Here is a 14,169-nt window from a genome sequence, read left to right on the forward strand (position 1 = left end):
ACACAAGGACCAGGAGCACAGACCTGAACAAAGGCTCCTGAGCCGACTCAGAGTTTTGCTACTGACTTAAGGAAGAGCCACACAGAAGTCACTCAGAGCAGCATTTGCAAAAAGGCCACTGAATTCTGGCGCTTGGTTTGGAGTGAGGATTAATGTTCCTGCAGGAGTATCTTGAGCTGAGTGTTAAGAATCCCACCAGTTCCCAGAAAAGTAGACATTTCACAGGCCAAGTCAGAACAGCATTTCCTGAGCTCCTGGACAGCCTTTCCCACTTCACAGCCCAGCCTGTTCCACAGCCACAAGCATTTTTCTTAAAGGATTTTCCTTGTCCTCCCTCAGCGCCACCAGGCACCTCCTGCACATCAGAGACCGACTTAAAGAAATGAACCAAACCACTCCTAAAGCAGCCTCTTACAAGAGGTATTTGATCAGATGAAGAACATTACATGGAACAGATCTACTCCCATATAAAGCTGTAGTTTCATTATTTTAAAGGATACAACATGCACTTTAATATATTTTCTACTTAAATTTTTTTTATTCAGGAATAAAAATGAAAAGTTGCTGTTTACAGCGTTGCATATGTTGACAACTGCTCTTTACAAATTCTGTTCGAGTTATCCTACAACCATTTTCTCAAAATACACAGTTCAGTTTAATCAAAATAATTTCACAAAACTATTCCATAGAAAGGAAGAGACAAGGGGAGATCAAGAGAAATAACCTAGGAAACAGTGTATGGCAGCGTACAAAAATAGATTAGAACATTTGGAGATTGTAGGTATGAAAATGTATTCCCCACCACGGAGAACGTGAACTAGTGGATTATGTGCAGAGGTAAAAGCTCACTGGAGTAGCTGGAGAGATGCAGAGACCTATTTCTAATGCCTTTAATTTCTAGGCAAATTTATAAGAGAGAGGGGGGGAAAGAGGCTCCAGCTTCTGGCACGTTCTCATCCGTGGGTGGGGACAGGGAGCAGAGCAGGCAGATCCCCCCTGGTGCACAGCAGGCTGGGCCTGCCTGGGATCATTCCCAGCTCCCCGGGAAGGGAAGGCAGCACGTGCAGAGCTGTCCCCCTCCAGCTGAGCCAACAGAAGGACAGCTCTAAATTGCTCCCCGTGAAGTCTCTGCTCCTGCAGCCTCCCTGATCCACAGCCCCCCGTCCCTAAATAGCTTCTCCTCTTTGGAACACCCGGTGAGTTGTCACAAAGCCACAAGCAGAATAAATCAAGGCTGCAAAGAGGCAAGTGGAGATTCCAGTCTCTCCTGAGCAGAACTGGAAAACTGGAATCTCTGTGCAGGCTGGATGTCACGGAAGTATGAACAGAAAGAGCTGTCATAAAGCATCCAAATGATTTCTACAGCTACAGCAAACACCACAAGGAATTCAGAGCCTCACATGTCCTCTGTGGGTCATGAGTCTGTGCCATTTGCAGAAAAGGGATTCAAATAAAAATGCTTCTGGAGTGTCCAAGCCTGAAGCACAAGCTCTGTCCCTTGGGACTGTGCTCTCCAGGAGCACAAAGGAGGCTGTGAAGCTGCAGGAGCCACTGGGGTAAAAAATGGCTAAAATATTAATGTGTTATTGTTATGAGAAGTTTTCTTAGAAATATAAGTTACTGTGGGTCTGCTGAGCAAGCTTTTCTTAATCCACACCACCTGTGTAGATTCACAGATAATTTGGGTCTGACCTAGTTAAAAGTACAAAACAAGTTTTTGCTATTTGCTTATTCAATATATCCTGACATCTACTTCCAGCAAAGCCTGCAAAAGCCTCTTTTGTGAGCTGCACACTGTTCCTCCAGGAAGAACATTTGGTGATGTGTCTGCAGCTTTCAGACCAAGTGCAGGAGATTCCTGCACTGCTATTCAGAGACATGACTTGGATTTCAAAAGAAGGTGTATTATTTTGACTCAAAAGGATCAGCAGCTCCAGTGTGCCTGACCTGGCACAGCTCTGCAGTGCTGAGGACAGAGAGTGTGGTTTGAGGCACCAGAACTGTGAGGAAGTCTGAGCTTTATATCCATTCCTCAGAGGACAAGGATTCTTAAATCCAGTGACACACCTACTGAATACAGACCTCAAAGATGTGACTGCAGCCTGTGCCTTCCTCACACTGTCACAGTCCCCTTCTCCCTCTTGCACTGAAGGTCAGAGACAGAGTTTTCCTTTGGCATATCCATCAGTGCTTCTGCAGAGTTCAGGCCTGTCTCATTCATTAGTAACACCCACCATTACACACACACACACACACACACATATATAAAGAGCCTCCAGAAAAACGCAGCACAGAATCATACATTTGACAAAGCTGACATCAGACATTGTGCTGTCAATAATGAGATTTAAAATATCCTGTGCTATTGAGGTAAACCCAAACCTGCTCATTAACTTGCGCCAGCACCCCCTGTCATTTTCTTTATCCTCTTTAAATCATCACCAGTGTGTACAAAATGATTTTGTTCTACTTAAAGACCAGCTCTGAGGAGGTGAGTGATTTCTGCTGATCCTGGAGGTGGTTTCACAGGTTTCATTGTACTTGAAACTTCACAGCTTCCACTGAAGTATTTGATGTGTGTATGTATCGGTTTAGCAGAGCACAAAAGTAGAATAATTTTCATTCTTGCCCCCTATTGTTGAAAGAGCACGGTGTCCTCTACCAAAAACTTTCTTTTCACTTGACAAGATATCAAAGACTCATTTTTCTAAAGCTCAACAACTATTCATAATAAGTATTAGTTTTAAAAGTCATCAGGGCTCCAATAGTTGTAACAAATAGCTGAATTTCTATTAGCAAAACTTATTTGCAGATTTCTTTCATGAAAATACGGATTTTCAGTAAAGCCATCTGCATTATACTCACCAACATTGGTTCAAAAACCCCAGCTGACCTTGCATCTCAGTCAGGCATCAGCTGGAATCTACCACCAACTGTCCCATCTTAACTCCCATGTTGGCTAAAGCCATGAAAATTTCACTTCAGGTCAAGTGAATTATGTCAGTGGGGAAGTCATGGAAAGACTGGACTGGGCCCTAAGATGAGACTGATCCCTGCACACCAAAGTGGGACAGATTAAGGACTCCTGCAGCACCTGCATCCTTTGTACCCCCATCAATAAACCCACCTCAAAAACGGCAGAACCTCCTCCAGCTTGAAGGGGAGAAACATCACCAGGTACAACTACAGTACACTGGAAAGCAGGTAGATTAAAACCTGGGCATCTTCTCACTAAGGAACTGGGACCAGACTAGCTACTCCCTGTCAGCAGCCTCAAGCCCTCAGCTCTTGGACCCGGGCAGGTCTCTCATTCCATCCTCCTCCTCCTCGGAGCAGAGCAAGCTCAGGGCGCTTGTGACGGGATGGATCCAGGACGTTGTCTGTGTCACATGGCTGAAAAGAAACAAGAGATGCCATTAGCAACCCCAAAGAGGCTCACAGACCTCAAAACAAGAAATACGAGACGCGGTCTGGAGTTGTAACGATCATTACGACACTTTCAAACGCAGAATTGTCCTTTTCTTGCGAACTGTGAGATTTTTACAAACAAGATGTGGCGTGTTCTGGGTGCCAGAACCTGGACTGAAGGTCCCATTTCGCAATACAGAGAGAATGCTTTTGTATGAGACTCCTGATACACACTGGTGACATTTCCTGTTAATTATCTGAGCTGTAGACAATTAATCCAGCAATGATGTGCAGCCCAGACAAAGGAGTCTTGTGAAACTCCAACATGGTTATTCATGAGGCCAGCACACCAGTTACAGCCTGGGGAACAGTGGGCAGGAGGAAGCTGAGCAAATGTGGAATCACATCACAGAATTACGCTCAGCTCCTTAGAACATGAACCCTGGAAGTGTTCAAGGCCAGGCTGGAAGGGGCTCTGAGCAACTTGTTGAAGGTGTTCCTGCCCATGGTAGGGAGCTGGAACTAGATGAGCTTTAAGGTCCCTCCCAACCCAACACATTGTATGATTCTATGATCACTATTTTAGCATCATTAAGTCATTCCTCTTCTTTCAGAAAAAGGCTGGTGAATAAATGAAAAAAATTATGTTTACACATCCTCTAGACCAAATTCTGGACATGCTTCCACAGCCTTTACATGTTCAATAAAGGGGTGTCCGTGCTGATTTTTAAGGCTTAAACCCTACATTTGACATGCAGTCTGAGCTGCTTTCCAGTGTTGGGAAAGCTCCTCTATGAATGGCAAGAGCCCGACCCAGGCTGGGTAAGGACAGATCCATGGGCTGGGTTTAGTGTTTGAGGGTGAGAACACTGCACACCTTGTGATTGGTGTGTGCATGTGAGCCATACTGTGTGTGGGCAAGACACTGCCTCTGCTCCCTTCTGGAATAATGTGTGCTTGGGAAAGGAAATAGCTCCTCTTAAAAAAAAAATCCTGCTAATAAATTCACAGTTTTTGTAGTCAAGTCAGTGCAAAGATTAATTCTGTAATGTAAGTTCACTGCACGAACTAGCTGAAAAATATTGTACATATAATATACACCATGAAGGACAAGCAGCTCTTCTCACAATGTCTGACACACAGTGTCCCTAAAGCCCATGTCTGTACTCACCTTTCAGGTGCTCTGGTTTAATTAAATAGGAAGTGCCATGATGGAACTACTCTAGATTTAACTTTTCAAGTGAAAACAGGTTTTGTCTTTCTGTCTTTAAAAGCACTCTCTTAAATACTTGATTATGGAAAGGGATATGTTAAAGTAGGAATTTGAGTGCATGTTCCACTACACTGAGTTATGGGTTTGGGGAATCACTGTTCCCATCAACATGATGGTGCCATGATCTTACCTGGTGTTTAAACCTTTCATTTGAGTACACTGAGCTCAGACTCAGCTGGGTATGATGAGGATGTTACTGTTCACCAAGACGTGAATATGATGATAAAGTAAATCACAGCTCAAGCTGAATGAATAAATTAACCTGTCTGTGAACAGGTAACAGGAATTTAGGCACCACTTCAATTGAAGCAACGCCTGAGTAAAGACCACACAAGAAAAACAAAGTGTGGAGTATAAAGACCATCAAACCCAAAGCCCCAGTTATGTGTAAAAGCAATTCAGAGGTGCTCTTTTGGTGAGAGCAGCACTGGATGGACTCCATTCCTTTATGAGTATGTCACAAAAATGTCCATTACTGGAGCTGTAAAGAGCAGTTTCACAGGAGTTAAAATAGAGGGATAAATGAAAAACATGTTCCTACAGGAGATACACTGCAGCAGACACTGACTACTCTTAAGCACAGTAATTGTTTCATTCTAAGAAAGTGAATGTACCATTTTTACTAGGAATGAGAACAACTTGCCAATGTTTCCAATGTTTACCTTTAGAAAGTCAGATGACAGCCAACATGGAGTCCTTTTACACTGTTTTATGAGAGACTTGTGAATAAAGCCTATCTGATTAAGAACACCATTCCTACTATTCCACAACACAAGGAAATGTATATGCTCACATTTATATTATAAATATATTTATATTTGTAAATATACAAGGGAAAATATCTTTGCTGTATTTTTCTGCAATGTTTTCTACAATGTCAGGAAATGCCTTCTTGTTTCCTAATTTAAAAATTCAGTCAATAAGGCTTTATAGTGAAGATAGCACTTTAAATGAAATCACATGCTGGGACTTCAATTTATCAGTGTAACAACACAGAACTCCTTCCAACACCTGCAGAATCATGGGAGCTGAATGAGCTGGATTCCATCCATTCCAGCTCTGCCAATGCAAGATTTATTGCCTACACTACTATTTTAAGTGTTTATATCGACTACTTTTATCAAGCCATTTCTCCATGTAGCCTGCCCTGACCTGCTGTGTGCCTGAATCCTTAGTTCCATTTTCTCCGGAGCAATCCTGTGAAGTGGGAGAAGCTGCACAGGAATAGTAGAGTTACAGGGAAAGGCATTCACAGGGCTTTGATACAACCAACTTAAAAATTCCTTGTTAAGTGTTTATTCTTCAGAAGGTTTTCCTCCTACATACTCCAGGGCCAGGAGGCAAATGACAGCACGTCTAAGTTCCTGCTGCTGCTGCAAGAACCTCAGTTTGCTCTCACGCAAATTAAATGTGAAAAACTCTCCAGACCTTTAATAGTGCAGAATCGTGGCATTGTAATCAGGATTACAATTTTCTATATTCAGTGCCATAACATTGGTGAGAAAGAACTAGTTTTCATCCCCTTTCAAAACACACAGGGCCAAATTTTGCCCCAATGTCAATCTGCTGCTGTAGATGCTTCTGATTTGAACTCGGTTCCTTTCAACTTGCACTAGGCTTTATCCCATGAGCGACTCTCCTAGGACAGTTTGTTTTAAAACCCTTTGCCAAAATCCTTACTAGGAAAAGAGCTCTTATAAATAAACATTAAGTCCAGATACCACGTCTCACACTGTAGACAGACAGACACACACAATACGCGCAGATTATTTAGGCAGAGAATAAATGTATAAACCCCGCTGCTATTTATTTTTAGCTCTCCAAAAGTGCTGTGGCTAAAGAGCTTTGACATAATCAGTCCGAAGAGATAATCCCAGATTTACTGGTTTGCAGAACATTCTTGTATTAGACATACATCCTCCCTGATTTGTGTGTTGGGGCCAGCAATAAAAGTGAGAGGGAGTCCAAATCTACCTCTAGGTATTGCATAATCGATGCAACTGGTTCGAATGTTCAAGGGATATTTGGAAAGCCAGCATCGCAAATTTCAAGTGCACAACGTTTTTCCATTTTGCAAATCTTCCTTTCAAAAGTCTAATTTAGCATCTGCAGAGCAATTAACGACATTTAAGGATTTTTAGGTTTTCAAACAAATCACTGCTATCGGAGGGCAGCCAAATTTATTGTTAGAAAACAGAAACATTTGATCTGGAAATATGTCAGCAGATTTAGTCTGGCGTTTTAACATTAGCAAACTGCAGGACAAATTTTAGAGCTCGGGAAAACAAAACATGAGAACAGAGGGGATGTTTTGGCAAAGGAATAGTGGTGGATTATTTCAAATGCCATTATAATTACCCTCCTTATGGCTCTGCCTTCTTCACACGGAAAATTATTTCTTTTAAAATGACAACTACAGATGATCTTTTAAGAAAAGAATCACTCAAAGAAAAACTCAAGAGAAAAACTAATTGAAAAAAAATGCCTGCACCTTAGATTTTGAGCATTATCAAGACATACTTTTCACCTTAAATTGTGTTCTCCAGCCAGGGCCAAACTCTGGAGTCTGACAGGGAATTGTGAAGTCTTGCAGACCACTCAAGTGCTGCAGGTCCCAGTGCAGGATGCTGAGCTCCAAAGCAGCCATGCAGCATTCTTGGAAGTTGTTTTCTGTCTCCCCATTTTGACATTTATAACACCTGGCTCAATGGTTCAACTGTACCAGGGTTCTTGAGCTTTACAATGAGCAATCTTGTGCAAGAGCCTTTTGTTTGACATCTGTTCAGGAGAGGAGATGCAGCTTTAAACAATTAGTCAAACTCTCCTAATGAACAGGGACCACTGCTCTTTATGGGCCAAATAGGATTTAGTTGTAGCTGAACTTGGAAAGCCAAATTCTGGCCTCAGATGAGCCTTGTTTTTCTCTACCAAACAGTATTATGGAGGGTGAAAGTGAAAGCAGAACTCTGCTCATAGGAAATAACACAAAGCCCACAGTAGCTGTTTTCCTCCTAAATGAGCACACCCCATCAACTAAACCCACGTAATCCATAGTGATAATTTTGCTAAACTTTTAATTTTTCTTACCTTACTTTTTGATTTTCCAAATTTCACTTGCCCTTTAAAGTGCAACGATGCTCAGCTGAAGAGCATTGATGGAGCTGTTCCTGATCTGCTCACAACTGCAAACCTTTGCTGAACAGCCTGGGACACGGGCACTGCACACTCTGGAAGCTTTACTCTTTGCTGCTTTCACTGGTATTGAAATAATCATTAAAAAACGTAGCAAAGAAGAGAATAACTCAAACAAAGCCCTGCGAGATGTAGATGCAGTGGGTTGGAAGGGGACATGCTCTACACTACCCAGAAATATATTCCAGACTGGGCTTTTGTAGTTTTTAGACTTACATGCACGTCCCAGTGGGAAGTTTTGAAGTTCCTGAGAAAGGAGGATGTGCCATCTGCTAGAGGAGTGGGAATATGGAGACTGCACATCCTCTGTTACCCGCTGGTATGCAGGGCCCCGGGCACTGGAGGCTAATGAGGGCCAGAACAACAGGAAAATAAAGAACAATGCCCCTCAATAAAAATCCTGAAACTTAATCCTTCCTCTAGAGGTTCTCCCATCCTCCCTGCTTGCTCTTGCACAGATTCTGTGTTGCTCTTTGCCTTGAATTACTGCCTTTGTCTTTTGTTCCCAGGCCTTTCTCTTCCTGTTCCCCCCTGTGCCCGGGACAGCCCTTTGCTTTGCAAGGATCCTTTTTCTCTTCCAAATTCAAATCTCACACCTTAGAGAAGGTCTCTAAGCTCAGAGACCCAGCTCTTTCATCTTTATTTTACTCATGTTTCTCTCACTTGCTAAAGCAAATCTCTTGGGCCATGATCAATGCTCCTTGGGCACCTTTGGAAACGCTGCATAATTAGAAAATACACCAACAAACAGAGATCCTGCACAAAAATGGAGCAGTTCCAGTTTGCACCAGCACCTTGAAGACCTTCAGAGGTCATGGCAGGGAGAGGCAGAATCACTTTTCCTCGTGACAGCAGGTGACAGTGGAGCATCTACTGGAGCACAGGGAGCAAAAGGCACAGGAAGGCTGACCATGGGATCACAGCAAGAGCAGGGCTTTAGTTATAGAGGAGCCCCCTCACATGACTGTGGAATTTAGATAAATACAGCAGATATATACAGCAAGATTTGGTACACAGGATGGTCAAAATGCTGGATATGTGCTAGTTCTCTTGCCCTCAAATCTCTACCTGACAGAGTTTCTAAATCAGTCTGAATATAACCTGGAGTTACTGGTGCTGCACCCCACACATTTTGAGAATGCTCTCCTAGGATTGCATGACTTTTAGGAGCAGAATTATTTCTCAGCTTTCAAGAGCCAGTGTTTTTAATATCTTGCTGTTGCCCCTTATGAATTTAAACCTGGTATTAATTCTTTGTCTCTTCAGCACCACAAAAGCTGTCAGAGCCATCACACACCTGCAGAGCCAGCCAAGGATGGTGTCTGTCATGTTTGGTATCCCCTCTGGGAATGCCAGTGCTTGGAAAGCAGATGTTAAATGCTGTAAGGGGATACCAAGTCAAGCAGTGGAAAACTCTTGCTATTTTGAAAGGCAAATGCTGGGAGGATCTGCAAGGAATAACTTATTCTGAGCTGTAACTAAAGCATTTTACAAAATAAGACAAGTGAGTGACATTGATGCAAGTATAATCTATCAATCAACCCTGAGAGCATCTAGGGACAACAGTTTCCAGACACAAATCCTAAAGGCAGCTTGCATTCAGTTTTTGCATTGTATTTATCAAAGTCGTCTTATTTTAACTGAAACATTCATTTTTTTCCTTTTCCCTTTTCTGTTAAAATTGGTTTAAGCCTGTACTCTCTTGCAAGACCTTTCAAAAGGAACATACAACATTTAATAGTTCCCCAGGAGATGCTGGGCAGGTCCTGGAAGATGGCAGTGACCTTAATTTTATTGGCTGTAATAACATCAAGAGCACTTGTCACCTCATGGAGCTGTGTCCTGAGGCAACATAAATGTTGCTTGTATTTCCCTCAGGGATCACAGATTTTGCTTGAGTATTAATTAAAGATTGAGGGATATAAAGTGAAACCCCAGAAGACAGTCTTGCTATTTATTCCTTGATTAAACCGATTAAACCCTTGTCTAATAGGAAAAATCTGTGAGCCATTTCAGAAGGCAGTAATCTCTAGGAAGAAGATTTATCAAGCCAAATAGTGTGCTGCATCATTAAAAGTTGTCAACAATAAACAAATGGCCCAAAGTAAAATAAAACCAGTAATAACAGTAGGATCTGAGCCAAGGCTGAATCAGCCCTAAGGTTTGAGTGACAGAATGGCACTGTTTGAAAGCAACACCTGAAATCTGTCTCCCCACTATCAGCCAAGTGCTGTTTCTCTAGAAGTGCTGGTTTTATTATGTGCAGTTACCCAGAGTTCTGTGTCTCTAAGGAAACTTATAAAAATTCTGGTGCCATTTATTTGCAAATGCATCAGAGCACACTCAAGGTTTATGTTTAAACTACACGTGTACTAACGTGACATGAAGCTGGAGTGATGGTTTTGGCCCAAAGCACCTTGCTGTGCTTTGATCTGCCTCTGATGGCTCTCCCAAATTCCAGGGAATAAAATAATTTCAGCTCCTTGTATTTTCTCACAGAAGAAATTTTAACAGCTGCCTTCTCTGACAGGCCAGAACTTGGACAGAGTGTGCAGGATCTGTGGAAGCTGAAAGAATGTTTCTCCATTTTGGTTCTTGATATTAAAAAACAAACAACCTCTCAGGAAAAAAGATTGCCCAACCAAAAGCAGCTTAAGGTCTTAACATTCTTGTATTACAAGCTCATGTTATCATAAAATCCAATGCCAAGTTTCCTGGTTTTACATCTGAGATTATTTTCCTTATAGTCATGCAAAATGATTTCAGTGAAAAATCAGAGAAACTGAATTCCAAAAATCCCAAAGAAACATGTCAGGGCTTCTTAAATTCTTGTTACATCTGAAGGTGTGTGAACTGACATTATGCTGACAGGTGCAGACTGCTTTGGATCCTTATACATTAAAAAGTAGTAATAGCAGTTAGCACTTGGTTAATGCTGAGCCAGTTCTATTTAAATATTTGCCATTTCTTGTGACTACACAACTGTTCTTTCTCTATTTTCAGTTAGAAGGACTTGAGAGTGACAGGTAAAAGAAAACATTTTCAAAAATCACCTCTGTTTTTCTGGGGGACATGTAAAATAGGAAAGGTCCGATTTTAAGAGATGCAAAGTAACTTCAGCTTTCTTTGAACTCACTGGAACCAGCACTCCACGCCTCAAAATACCCATTTCTGCCCACAAAACATCAAAGTTAAGATGGGGACACCTACAAGGATGATTTTGATAACTGCTAATTTTGGTGGAACTAACTTGCCTACCACTACACAGGGAGCTGGGAGCAGGCTCTGGATTCAATCCAGGGGGATTTCAGTTGCTGTTGAAATCAGTGTGGCAGATCACGGTTCTTCTTAGTTTGCTGCTCTGAAGTGACTGAAAGTTGTGTGGAACACACAAAAGTTTATACTTCTAGATCAGGTCTGCTGTGATTTGAACTTCATTGAAGTTGATTTCTTCCAGGAAAGTTGATTTTCTTCTAGGAAGAAACCAATTAGGACTGGTCCTCCAGCCCCTGCTTGGATAACCAGGATATTGTGATATACCAGGATGTACTGGAATGAAACAACAGAGGCAAAGCTGGACACACCTCAGTGTGTTGGGGTTTGGGTCCTCCCTTCATAAAGGGAGTGCTGAGTACACTTATCAAAGGCACGACTTTCTTTTTGCAATTTACTTTCCAGTAAGTAAAATCAACTGTGATTTATTTTCTTTTTATGACGACACCTTTAACTCTAGTGCTATAAAACATCAGTGTTTATACTACAGGAGTTCTTCCTCTATCACACATGCTTTGCTATTCTTAGTTCAACTGTAAAATCATAAACAGCTTCTATGAATGCCCAGTTTTCAGTAAAATGAATGGTGGGTCTTTCCCAAGCAAGACCAAAAAACCCCAGAATATTATAAAATATTGAATATAGAATATATGATGTGTCAGCTTTCCAAGTAAAAACCTGATTTGTTAGGCATGATTTCAAACTCCACCAGAACACATCATGTATGGTTTTTACTAACCTGTATTTTATAAGTATTGACTTTAGGCTTCTACTTAACATAAACCAAATTCTCTGCCTTCCAATGAAGGCACCTTCATTGCCTTCTTTGACACACTGAAGCACAAAAGGCCTGCATGGAAAGCTTCTGATTTTTAGATAAACTGCTGAAAGATAACCCTAAATCAAACCTTACTGTTTCCCCTTTGTTGGAAGATAGAAAACATCACAGGCCTTAATACATCTGAGGGAGAAGATCCCAAAAGTTTAAAACATTTGGTAACTTTTCCTTGCCTTTCAGGGAAATTTCAGATAAATGTTCTTGAGGAAAATAGCAGTTAATGTGGAATATTTGGAATGTAGCCCTATTAAAATGCTAGAAAAACAGTGTTTACAGGGGCAAAATTCACAGCTGGTCCTTACAAACCATATACATATGCAAGGAGTGGGTGGGAGTAGGAGGGAGAATAGCAAGGCCCTACCTAATTTTAGGTGCCAGTCTCATGATACAGAGCTGCCATATGTTAAAGGTGAACACGGTGGGAGGGATTAACCAGAATGGGTTTTCTGGGGAAAAATTAGTGTCCCAGCTCTGGGGTTTTATACTGTTCCTGTGGGATTCTTAACTGGCAGAACATAACCATAAATTAGCAAGTATGGGCCTCACTGGGAGGGCAGTTCTGCATAGATTGTTTCTCCTGTTTGAAAATCAAACCCAGAAGTTTCTAATTCACAAAATCTGTTCAATGACAGAATGAACACACACTGTTTGCACTGCTGGACTTTAATGCTAGAGCATACAACAAAAGTGGGATTTTGTTCTAATACTGGTTACAACACTTAGTAAACTCATTCAGCTTTACACCTGAACTAAGCCTGGGCAAAACCAGCCACAGGTCTAACTTTAAAAGTGAACACGATGGCTTTTCTCTTATTTACAAAACTATTCCCATCCTAATCCATCCCAGCTGACTGATAAGTACACACACTCATCTGGACGTAGGTGATACTTTATAAGGGCTCATTAGTCCCTTTGTGTTTCTGGGATTTACAGATAAAATGTCTATTTCAGATAGGAATTTCTATTAGAAAATCAGTAATTAAATTTCTTACAACAGAACAGTCTTAATTGTCTAATAAGTAAAATTAATTAATGAACTTTTTTACCTTATTATGTGGGGTTTCTTCAATACACTGGTCCTCCAAGCTCAAGACAAACAATGGAAAAATTGGAGAGGATCCAGTGGAAGGTCACCAAGATGATGAGAGGGTTGCAGAACTTGGCACATGAAGAAATGTTGAAGGAATTGAGTTTGTTCAGCCCCCTCTTCTCACAAAGATGTACAGCAGAGACAAGAAGCAATGGGCACAAGTTGCTTCAAGGGAAATTCTGTCTAGATTAACAAAATATTCCTCACTGTGAGAACAACTAAACTTTGGAATAGGGTACCCAGATAGGTGATGGAATCTCCCTGACTGGAAATATCCAAGTCCTGGTTTGCAGGGCTCTGGGTGACTTACTCTTCAACAGATGGTTAAATGAGATGACTCTTCCAATCTAGACTTCTCTATGATTTTATTCCATTTTTTTGGACTGGCAATGGACTGCTGAAAACCCCATCAGGATACATTCAGTTGTCCCCTTGAGCAAATGAGGTCAGAATCTCAACTCCTCTTAACCAAACTGGCTGAAATAAACACTGACAGAAATTCCAGCTGTAAATTGGTGATGAGACAGGTACCAGTGCTGTGTTCCTGTCACTCACTGACTGATGGGGCACCAATCTGTGCCGTGTGGGAATGACTGGCTGTGTTGCTACATGCAAAACACAGCAGTGCTTGCCCTCTTTGTTACTTTAAAGTACACCAGGTTATCTTAAAACATGTCTGAGGTCAATCTCAACCTTTCTTGTCCGGCAGGAGGAAAGTTACATTCTCAGTGAAGCTGTTCCCTACCTAGTGGTGTAATTTTTGTCCTTCTGAGAACTGATAATTTACATTATATTAGTAAGACACTTGAACTTGCTTTTTTTCCCAATGCACACTGAGCTGTAGTTCATTACAGTTTACATTACAGTTTGCTATCCCATGGTAATCCCTGGTCTTAATGCCCAGCACAGACTCATGCCAGTTTTAGCAGTCTAAAAGTTAAGTTTTCTCACACTTGCAGCACTTTGTGACCAATCTTGGCAACCTGGTTGATTGAAAATAATTTACTGAGACTGAAATGATTTGCTGAATAAAGGGCTGATTTCAAAAATTGTCAGAAGGTGAGGATTCATGGGCAAGATACAGCTTTCCCTGGT

General features: G+C 41.5%; 1 protein-coding gene across 4 annotated transcripts in view; it reads right to left on the reverse strand.

Moving 5' to 3' along the window:
- Positions 1-531: 531 nt before the first annotated feature.
- The window catches only part of STXBP4 (syntaxin binding protein 4), a 67,602-nt gene continuing 53,964 nt past the window's right edge, over positions 532-14,169 (reverse strand). For 3 of the 4 annotated variants that reach the window (XM_027654526.1, XM_027654527.1, XM_027654525.1), the window contains one exon: positions 532-3,393. In XM_027654526.1, the coding sequence (XP_027510327.1) occupies positions 3,282-3,393 (112 nt within the window). In that variant the 3' untranslated portion in view covers positions 532-3,281. The remainder of the gene's footprint in view (positions 3,394-14,169) is intronic. The other variant, XM_027654529.1, reaches the window with a different exon arrangement.

Source organism: Corapipo altera, unplaced genomic scaffold, assembly GCF_003945725.1.
Source record: "Corapipo altera isolate COAL_440 unplaced genomic scaffold, ASM394572v1 343, whole genome shotgun sequence".
In the NCBI taxonomy this organism is placed as follows: Eukaryota; Metazoa; Chordata; class Aves; order Passeriformes; family Pipridae; genus Corapipo; species Corapipo altera.